The 11,702-nt window shown below is 44.5% G+C and overlaps 1 protein-coding gene across 1 annotated transcript; it reads left to right on the top strand.

Annotated features, from left to right (window-relative positions):
* The first annotated feature begins 897 nt into the window (after positions 1-897).
* Positions 898-8,619, top strand: EGR3 (early growth response 3). The gene is made up of 2 exons (XM_069944749.1): positions 898-1,048; positions 6,939-8,619. The coding sequence occupies exons 1-2, from the start codon at positions 898-900 to the stop codon at positions 7,925-7,927; spliced, it is 1,140 nt and encodes a 379-aa protein (XP_069800850.1). The 3' UTR covers positions 7,928-8,619.
* Positions 8,620-11,702: the final 3,083 nt, after the last annotated feature.

The raw sequence follows: 11,702 nt of genomic DNA, 5'->3' as shown, positions 1-11,702 counted from the left end.
CTATAGCTGTCAGTGTAATACTCCTGCCAGGCTGCCTATAGGGTGGGAGCAATACCTGTCGGTGTACTCCTGCCCATAAGACCTTTATAGTGTCTGAGGTATACTATCATATATATATATATATATATATATATATATATATATATATATATATATATAATATATGTGTGTGTGCATGCATAGAATAGAACGTGGTTCCACTAAGCAGCCGCTTCCTGCATACTCTCAAGGTTCCATTATGAGGAGGTTCCATGGTGACATCACAGCCCTGTGTGTCCATATATGGACAGTTACGTCACTGGAGCTTCCCCAGGCGGAGATAAAAAGCAGCCGGAGTCCCCGGACAGAGCATCGGGTTTCAGAGAGGACAGGGGAGATAATAGACAGAGCATCTCCCGGGGGGGAAAGGGCTGTTAACCCCTTAGCTGCCACTTCTACACCGGATCTTATAGGGGAGGGGGGCACCTGAAATAACCACACCCTTTAAATGCCACCTTCCTCCATCCAGCTGGCCACTTAGCAGGGTAGGTGTATACCTCATCCATTCCGCAGGGCACCTGTTACCCCTCGCTGCCTCCAGATGCCCCTTACTTGCCCCCTTCTTGGAGCACCTTTCTGGTTAGAGCTGCTCCACCATCTTATGGGGTAGCATCTTCCATCATTGTGCACCCATCTCAGCTGCTGCCACCCTCCTTGCTTGTGCCAGGGGCATCTCTCTGCATGGGGCAGGTGTGAGAGCCCCCTCTCCGGCAGGATGGCACACAGCTAGTCCCCCTCTCCTTGCTGTCAGTGGCTGGCAGGCATTGCTCGGGCACATCACATCGCTGGCACATTGTGGTGGCATCTCTCCTGCGCTGCTCGGTGGGCATCACTCACTCCTCGGCACTGGCCGGTGCTATGACCGGGAAGCTGCTGGAGAAACTCCCCGTTAATATGACATCCCTTCTACCGGACACTCTGTACTCCGAGGAGGGGCAGGATCTGAGCGGAGCCCTGGCCATCTACCCTGGAGGGGGCAGCGAGCAGCACTACTCTGCCATGTCTGCAGGTGAGTGATGACCGAGATGTGTATGGGGGCACTGCCATGGGGACCGGGATGTGTATGGGGGCACTGCCATGTCTGCAGGTGAGTGATGGGGGCACTGCCATGTCTGCAGGTGAGTGATGGGGGCACTGCCATGTCTGCAGGTGAGTGATGGGGGCACTGCCATGTCTGCAGGTGAGTGATGGGGGCACTGCCATGTCTGCAGGTGAGTGATGGGGGCACTGCCATGTCTGCAGGTGAGTGATGGGGGCACTGCCATGTCTGCAGGTGAGTGATGGGGGCACTGCCATGGGGACCGAAATGTGTATGGGGCACTGCCATGGGGACCGGGATGTGTATGGGGGCACTGCCATGGGGACCGGGATGTGTATGGGGGCACTGCCATGGGGACCGGGATGTGTATGGGGGCACTGCCATGTCTGCAGGTGAGTGATGGGGGCACTGCCATGGGGACCGAAATGTGTATGGGGCACTGCCATGGGAACCCTGCTTGCTCTGTCTAGGCATATAAAGGGGTTAGGGTGCAGTGATGGGTATGGGGGGCAATGTGCTTACTCTCTCTGGGCATATAAAGGGGTTAGGGGGGCAGTGATGGGTATGGGGGGCACTGTGCTTGCTCTAGGCATGTAAAGGAGTTAGGGGGGAAGTGATGTGTATGGGGGCACTGCCATGGGGACCATGCTTGCTCTGTCTAGGCATATAAAGGGGTTGGGGGCAGTGATGTGTATGGGGGGCACTGTGCTTGCTCTGTCTAGGCATATAAAGGGGTTGGGGGGCAGTGATGTGTATAGGGGGCACTGCCATGGGGACCGGTAAAGGGGTTGGGGGGCAGTGATGTGTATGGGGGCACTGCCATGGGGACCGGGCTGGCTCTGTCTAGGCATATAAAGGGGTTAGGGTGCAGTGATGGGTATGGGGGGCACTGTGCTTGCTCTAGGCATGTAAAGGAGTTAGGGGGGAAGTGATGTGTATGGGGGCACTGCCATGGGGACCATGCTTGCTCTGTCTAGGCATATAAAGGGGTTGGGGGCAGTGATGTGTATGGGGGGCACTGTGCTTGCTCTGTCTAGGCATATAAAGGGTCAGGGGGCAGTGATGTGTATGGGGGGCACTGTGCTTGCTCTGTCTAGGCATATAAAGGGTCAGGGGGCAGTGATGTGTATGGGGGGCACTGTGATTGCTCTGTCTAGGCATATAAAGGGGTTGGGGGCAGTGATGTGTATGGGGGGGCACTGTGATTGCTCTGCTAGGCATATAAAGGGTTAGGGGGGCAGTGATGTGTATGGGGGCACTGGTGTCTGTAGGAATGTGTTGGATACATGATGCCACCTATCCCTGTGTCCCAGGCAGTAGGTGTGAGTAGCTGAGTGTGTAGCCAGGGGCAGCGGGCACTGACTGCCCAGTGTATGAGCAGAGTGCCCCCATAGGCGCTGCCAGATGCCCCCGCTCCCTCCTCAGACACCGAGGAGCACGTCACATTGTGGGGGAAGGAAGAAGTCTTATAAATATGGTTGCGGAGGTGGGGGAGCTCCCAGCCCGGTGTGTGGGGGTGGCAGGCGACTGGGAGGTGACACGTGGGGGCAGCTGGTGACAGCTCACAGGATAGTGGGGGAGTGGGTGTAGAGTGGGGGGCAGAGGGGGGATTTCCAGCTTTAACTCCTTGAAAGATGTAGATGACCTTTAAAACTTTACTGCGCACAAAGGGTCAAAGTGGAGGGAACTTCACCTGAGGGCTGTACAGGGGGGACTATGGGGGCATGGTGGTCTGCAGACATTACATGTCATCAGCTACATCACTAATCCCCCAACCTGTGGCTGCCAGGATATGCTGGGAGCTGTAGTGCTGCAGCATTTGGAGAGCCACAGGTTGGCATCACATGTATATGGACGATTCCTAACGTTGTGGGCACAGACTGTACAGCAACTGCACTGCCCAGGGGCAAAGTCATAACCTGGGGCAATAGGAGGCTATGGCACCCCACTATATCTATCTATCTATCTATCTATCTATCTCCTATCTATCTATCTATCTATCTATCTATCTATCTATCTATCTATCTATCTATCTATCTATTATCTATCTTCTATCTATCTATCTATCTATCTATCTATCTATCTATCTATCTCCTATCTATCTCCTATCTATCTATCTATCTATCTATCTATCTATCTCCTATCTATCTATCTATCTATCTATCTATCTATCTATATAGGTCACATAATAATACTTGCCATGTATATACATTGACAATCTAATATATCCTATTACTATAGGTACCCTATGTGATCACACTTCTGCTATGTATATACAAGGAAACTCTGATAGATCCTATTAGTATGTGATTTGATCAAAGTCAAGCTATATACTGTATATATAGGAAAAATCTGATCTTTTTAGTATGTGATTTCTTCAGAGCCCCAGGAAAGTCCAATAGATCCGCATAGTATGTGATCTGATCACAGTCATGCTGTGTATATACAGGGAAATGTGATAGATCCTATTAGTAGCTGATCTGGTCTGATCATAGTCACACTATGTATATACAGGAAATGTAGAATATCTGATATGTATCAGTATCTGCATGTAAAGGGCAACCAGATTGGAAAACCTCATTTATCGGAAATGGCATTTACTGTGCTGTGATGAAATCTATTGGTGTAAATGCTGAGCCCAGACCAAACCTAAAGGTTATAAATAACTAGGGGCAAACTTCATGGGCAAGACGATTTCCCCCAATAAGTAACCTATCTGATACAGATACATTATAGAGAATAGGAAAGCTTTATGTACCTATCATGGGAATTATTTTTGTCTGAAAAAAACTGTCCCCATAGTAGTGAAATATCTGTGGACTTCCCATGGATGACTGTTTTTATGAAGAGTTTGGGAGTATAAAACTTCAGTCTGATTCAGGATAAAAGCTCTGTGTGTAAGGCCCGGTTCACACTGCAGTTCTGCATCTGTTTCATCATATCTGTTTTTGAATGTTTAATTTTACTGTACAGAAAAACGTTCTTGTGTATGCTAAAAGTTTTTTTTTTTGTTTTTTTTTAACTGATCCATTTCAATGAATCTTTTCTTATAACGTTAGTCAATGGGAAACGGATCCTGATGGATGGCAGGCAACTGCATCCGTTTTCTTTTTCCTTCCCATAAATGGGATACATTAAAAGGACAGCAACAACGCAGTGTGACCCTAACCTTACCCAACCCATTATATAAAGAATGTATAATGTACACAATGTTAATGGGTCTTATTGTATGGAAAATTAGATTTTTTAATACAGAAGGGAGGACATAAGGCTCATAGCACGTTCTTAATATAGGTCCCCAAATGCATACTTAGGGACAAAACCCGTCCACAAATGGTGGCTACCTACATAGATTGGACATATCCCTTACTAACGGATGAGGTATAAGTAGACCAATACTAATAACAAAGCTAGGGGACTGAATATATTAGAAGCATGGGTAGTGCTCTGTTCATTGGCCTTGATTTACGTACCTGCAGACCTCCAGCTAGTTTTAAAACTACAATTCCCATCATGCTTGGGCAGCCAAAGCTTTGACTGGCCGTACATGATGGGAATCACAGTTTTTCAAAAAAGGTTCCCGGTCCCTGCTCTATATGTATGAGGCTACATGGAGTTAAAAGAGGAAGGCCCCACTTACAACCAAGACCACTATGTGTGTAGTGAGGTCCATACAGTATATGACTTAATGAAATTAGTATAATGTACCATTTCTCTACCACCAGCTGCTGAATAAAGGTTATCCAAAGTAGACATCCCCTTTAAGAATGGGTTTACATTTAGTTTTTTTATTCTTTTTGCTCTAAGCGTTTATACTTCATTAAATTTTTTTTTAAATTTTTTAACTGGAATAGATCCTAAAGCAGGAAGGAGACATGGATTCTTTTTCCTTGTCGCTCTCTTGGATCCATTCCCTTTCCTGACACAAATGAAAGGGAACACCACATTTAAGATAGAATATGTGAACTCGGACTAATCTTTTAATTGTTCTGGCGGATAAAAATGGCAGGCCAGCCTACAGATGATCTCATAGTGTGGTCTTCCTCGGTTGTGTCATACACAAGACACAATTGCCAAAGGCTAAATTAAGCCCAAAGGGTGGAAGCGTATATACGGTATATTAGGCGTAACCTGTTCACACATTTATATGATGTGTTGGTGGAAATGCTCTTATAAACTGACTGTACATTAGATGAGTAAAAAGATATTTCACCCCCTTTACATACTGCCCCCTATGGAGGATGTGGGGTATATGGTTCCCACACACCTCTCCTTATGCTGGAGTAAAGAATCAGAGCGCACACACCCCAGTTTCTGTAATGTATAGAGAGTTTATGTTTCTTTTAGCTGTATGCTCTTTAGTAGTCTGTGGTCTTTAGTAGCCACATGGTAAACCTGACAGAATTGCCATTATCCATTATACAGATCATTCATTTCTTAGGCCTCATGCACCCGTTTCTATTACAAATCCATGTGGTATGGATCCATAATACAGCCTTGATTGAATTCTGCACCTCCGATTATACTGTATTATAAGAAGGCACAGTCTTTATTCTCATAGATCCCATGAGAATCCACAAGACAAAAATCATGTTCCATATTGCATAGGTTTTCTCCTATTGAAGTGTTGCTTCTTAAGAAGAATATGAAGTATTACAATGTGCGGCGTATCTGCAGGTCCACAGTACTCACACACAGGGACCACATGCAATACAATGTCCCCTATGTCTCCCATAGAATTACCTGTTTTACAATGTAATATCTACCTTATATATTGCTGTGTATATATAGTATATGACACTTTATATACACATACACTGTCTATATAAAATGTTATCGTGTAACACTTACTTTACTCCCCCACATACTTAGCATACAACTCAAACTATGTTCACATCACATCTGTGATATATGTTTGGCGCATATGCCAGAAAAGCCCCCAATGTAAATGCTGAATATGTCCATAGGGCTACATAGCTGACTGCCTGGCCGGTATATGTCAGTATACTGGAAAGAAAAGAAAAAAATGATAGTAGTCTATTCCATACTGTGAATGTACGTTATTAATGTATGCATTTTTTTACAATGAAATCCTTAGGGTAATATGCTATTGTATGACATCTATAGGAGGTGCATGTTTAATGTATACGTTTCTGCGTATATGTTACCTTGAGGCCATAAATATCATGTAAACGGGGCTCAAATAGCGAACCGTATTGTAACAATTTACTAGTAATGCTGCTTAGTTGTCTTCTCACTGAATTACCCGCACGTTTTATTTTCTCTGACTTCTGGTGCTATGGAGATATATTAAAGCTCTGTAACTCTCTCGCTGCTGGCAGTAGGTTCAGAATCTGCATTGTGATAGGAAAAATTAAACATTTTGTTAAAAAAAGGAGATCAATGCAGTTATAATAGATGTATACATACAATAACAGTGAATAAGTGGCACAGAACCTATGTTAAGTCTTTCATACTTATATATTAATAGTAAGGGTCTAAAGAGGGCATCCTGTCTTTATAGCTAAAGATAGAAAAGAGTCTGTGGGGCAATTTATTGCACCCAATATTTGTTTTCCCTATACCTCCATTGTAGCCTACAAGTTATAGGAGAGGATTGTTTGACTCTTGGGTTAGTTCCTCCCTTTCTTTGCTAAAATATTCACAGAAAATAAGAACCTGCCATAGCCGCACACTGGTCATGGAGAAGGGTTCAACCTGAAGTCTCTGCCTGTATGATATATATGCCGTTGATATATACTGTGTTTACCACGTCGTATGGTGACTGGAGAGAAGACAGTGTGACTAAATTGACCCTGTGTATATGTGAGCCCCTTATACTCTTTCTCTCTCTCCCCAGATAATGTAATGGATTTAGGTTTGACAAATGACAAGACGTCCCAGGATCTGTCTTACACAAGTACATTCCAGCCTGGCAACAAGACTGTCACGTATCTGGGAAAGTTCTCTTTTGACTCCCCTTCCAACTGGTGCCAAGAAAACATCATCAGCTTAATGAGCGCGGGTATCCTTGGTGTGCCAACTTCTCAAGCGCCCACCGGTGGTGGGGGAGGAAGCAGTGGGAGCAGTGGAAGCATTATGGGTCAGGCACAAAGTGATGTGGAGTCTATGTTCCACAGTCTTCCACCTTATTCTAGCTGTGGGGATCTCTATCATGACCAAGTGGGTTTTCAAGGAGGTGGTATGACCCCGTATTCCTCGCAGGAGTACCCATCATCTAAACAAAGTTTAGACTCTAGTGTATTCCCAATGATACCAGACTATAACTTGTTTCACCACAACACAGAGATACCCACAGTGGACCAAAAACCTTTCCAAAACATGGAAGCAATGCGGGTCAACCCACCACCTATCACTCCACTGGAAACCATCAAAGCGTTCAAGGAAAAGCAAGTCTTGCCAAGCTTTGGGGGTATGAACCATCAACCTCCGCTTACCCTCAAACCTATCCGGCCAAGAAAATACCCCAACCGCCCTAGCAAGACCCCATTACATGAGAGACCTCATGCGTGTCCTGCTGAAGGCTGCGATAGGCGCTTTTCACGCTCCGATGAGCTGACCCGCCACCTTCGAATCCATACGGGCCACAAGCCCTTCCAGTGTCGTATTTGCATGAGGAGCTTCAGCCGTTCCGATCACCTGACAACCCATATCCGCACACATACAGGGGAGAAGCCCTTCGCTTGTGACTTCTGTGGGCGCAAGTTTGCACGCAGCGATGAGAGGAAGAGACACGCCAAGATTCACCTCAAACAGAAAGACAAGAAAGGAGGGGATAAGGCAGTATGCTCGCCCTCTGTGGCACCAGCAGTAACCACATGCGCTTGACTTCTCAGCCAGTGCACTTGTCCTGAAGGAGAATGCTTAGATCTGTGTCCTCATCGTGGTTATTGAATGCTCTGCAGACTATTTATTCTATATACAGTACTGGTTATTACATCTGTTGAGTTGTCACGGGTTTAAGGCAAATAGTTCACTTCTTCAGAGCATTACTCCTTCAAGTTCCATTATCGGAGCATTAAACCCTCACACTCCTGAAGACCTTTTTACCCCACCTTGATAAATATGCAGAGAATGACTTTACTTTGTAAGTCTACTCTAACTGTAGAGCCCTTCTGCTCTCTCCTGTGCATACCCTCTCCCCTATACCCTAACGGCAATCCTCTTTGACTTATACAACCTCAATGATGAGAATCTGGCGGCACAAAGGTCTCAGGGTATATAGGATTTGGAGAAGCTAAATCCTAAGTATGAGGCAGGGTCGCTTATTTGCTGCTATGGCAAAAAATTTCTGCTGCTACGTCCAAATGTTAAATCCTCACGTGCCTGCTGTCCTTGTCATTCCTTTTCTATCTGTCCGTCATTCTTTCCATACTCATCCTGCAATCATCATCCTTTTAGTATCACATCTGGCAGATATCACATCTTTTCCTTAAAGATCTTTCCTTTCCATCCCCCCTCAGCTCTCTTTCTCCTGTACACCCCCCCCCTCCCCATCACCACCACTATTTCTTTTCAACGTCTGTCACACAATTTTATAACGGGGAAAAGAAAAAACAACTACAGCTTGAGTCAGTGTGTGCATGATAATATATGATTTCTATCAGTAGTCCAAGCTTCATTGTCTTCAGCCACAGAGGGAAGAATAGAAGCACATTGATTTTTTAGGATTTTTTTTTTATTTGACCAAAGAGTTAGGTGTCTTTCTGCAGTTGTTTTATAAGTGTTGCTTTACCAATAGTTTATTGCTGTATTGGTCAAGACAGATCATTGATATATAAGGAGTCATATCAGCACACATGATCCAAACTTATCTGAATGAGTCTTTGAAAAGGCCAAGAAGGCGACTATTCCAAATCTTCTCTACAAGGGCTGAATAAGGTGTGGTTATGGCATCCAGCTCAGACTAGACCAAACGACAAATACTTGAAAATGAAATACCCCTTACCTCTTTGCTGGGGAACAGAAGACTCTTTAAGCAGTTTATGTGCAAAAAGGTGGTGTCTACGGCTCCATAAATCTATTGCTGTCTAAAAGGTGTGTAGAGCACCAAGATCCTCTTCATCCATTGGAAGTGGGTTCTTTTGGTACAATATTGGTACACCTATTGAGAACAGAATACCTAGAATACCCTATTATAACATCCATTTGCCCTAATAGGACATATGGCTAGGGATTATGCTTGAAAGACAATCTTTTTGGGTAGATTCACACATACCGTAGAAAATGTGAATGTCCCCTAAAAGTAAAAATAAACTAATATTTTACCCTCAGCAGGAAGCAGATGGCTTCGTACATTGTGTAATGGCAGTTCTAGGTTACTGTGGCTCAGCTCCAATTCACTTCACTGAAAGCTGTGCTGCAGTAACCTAGCGTGACCACTGCACAATATATGGCACCATCTGCTTCCTGCTTTGTTTCACTGCGTATCCCGACACTGCAGCTCTTGTAAAAAGCTGACTGGCACCCAACCTTTCTAAAATTGGCGAGCTATCCTGAATATACGCCATCAATAAATTTTACCCAGAAAACCCCTTACAGACTCTTTCCCAAACTGTGGCTCTGCAGCTGTGGCAAAACTACAACTCTCAGTGTACTTTGACAGCCATGGAGGGAGTTGTTGTTATTTAGCAGCTGGAGAGCCACAGGTTTGGGATCACTGCTTTAAGACATGAGAGAAGTTTGCATAGAGGAGAAAGAGAATCTCACAATATTTTTTATCTGATACTGTACCCCCTCCATCCGATTTCTCCGACTATTGGAGAGAAGAATGGTGTGTGATCCATGGGTTGGCCCCTCTTCCTTGTTTGCTAGCACTGATTTTCTTTGGAAAAGGACCGCTCTCTGTAAGTCTGCATTTACCATGGGAATGGGTGTAGTAATAGGGAGTGCAGAGGGAGCAGCTGCCCCATTTGCCCATATCAGCTGTTATTGTATGTGCATTTTTGACATATGATATTAGTTAATGACTATGGATTCTGTGAAGGAATACCCTCTCCTGTGTCATTGGCTGTCTGCTTTGTTTCATAGAATGCTTTTTTTAAATTCCTATAGGATTACAGGTATTTCTCAATTCTTTCCCTTGATCACTTTCAGTCTGTGTCAGCTACTCATCTCTAATTCACTCTCCTAATTTCTTTCCTCTCCCTATATTCTCCCTGTCACTTGCTCTTCTCCATTTGCTGTCATTCTCCCTTCTTCCCAGATAATCCTGCCTGTGCTTCAGCCCTCTCCTTTTATAAAATGACATGTGTTTGTCACTTTGAGAAGAGTCGGTGGGGGCAGGGTTTGGGGGGTGAGCCATCCCACCTCTCGCTCTCTCTCTCTCTTGCATGTCTCTGCATGACAGTCGGGTCTAAAAAAGATGCGGCATATTTTTTGTTTTAATGATCTTTTTTGCTGCTATGGTAAAAAAAAAATACTATAAATATAAAAATAACCCAAACAGCGAAACAAACAAGAAGAAAAAATTCTCAACTTTTCTGTCATTCCTATGACTGAAAATACTGCCTGTGCGGTATGGCATATGTGTATATTGACTGGTATTAGGAGATAAATTGTTGAGCAATTTATTAATATTCACCTTTAAAGGGAATATTGGCTCATATAAAGGGCAACGACATGCAATGTGCTTTTATAAATCAATGAAGTCACCCAGCATGTATTACTAGAACCGTAGAGGAAGGGAAAAATATAGTTTGCATGGATGCCAGATTTGCACACCATAATGCTTTGCAACAGGGCGATGCTTTGGAGCTTATGAAGACCCAGACGTGCTTTAAGAGTTCTGTTCTCCGTCATTGATATGTGGGGGAGTAATAGTAAAGCTCCCAGCTACACCACCTTCTTACCATGTGAGTTAAAGTATACTATGAATTTTACATGTAAGTGGGCAAAGACCAGGCAGCTGAGGAGGTGGACAGGTCCCCCATCCATCCTGTGCAGTATGGGGCCTCAGTACTAACCTGTCAATGACCACCTTGAGCTCATGTTCTGCAAAACATACCATACTGCTGTAGAGGTAAAGGAAAGGACAGCTTTCATTTTATTTCTTTGTAACACTATCCTGGAATGTCCATTTTCCACCTAAATAATCTAAATAATGTTAACCTGACGTAGAAACTGCACAATCGAAACGTCTAAAAATGGGTTATCCCGATATTATAACTTATAGTATATCCACATGGTAGACGATAAAAATGACAACAATGGAGGTTCAGCGGCTGGCTCACAAGAATGGTGAGTGGTAGCGCCAATGCTCAATCACCACTCTGTTTACTCGCTATGGGACTGCTGAGTACAGCACTTGGCTATCTTCGGCAGTCCCAACTCTTATAGCAGTTTAACAGGCTCATATCTCTCTGTGTAACATGGCCAGTGATCAGCCAATGAACAAGCAAACACTTGTTCTTCAGGTTATCACTTTGTTCTGACCTGCCAAAACCATGGCTCAGAGGCAGCAGGTCTTCCCTTGTGATAGGTTGATGAATGATGGCAGCAAGGGGTCATACGAGCGAGTGTTCGTGCATCCTAGCCCACATGACTGTCAAGCCTTGTAGATGGGTGCTTGTTTACTGTGCACTAATGGGCAATGGTATCGCTG

This window comes from Dendropsophus ebraccatus, chromosome 1 (assembly GCF_027789765.1).
Source record: "Dendropsophus ebraccatus isolate aDenEbr1 chromosome 1, aDenEbr1.pat, whole genome shotgun sequence".
NCBI lineage: Eukaryota > Metazoa > Chordata > Amphibia > Anura > Hylidae > Dendropsophus > Dendropsophus ebraccatus.
The sequence above is the reverse complement of the archived record's forward strand: the minus strand, read 5'-3'. Positions and strand labels throughout refer to the sequence as shown.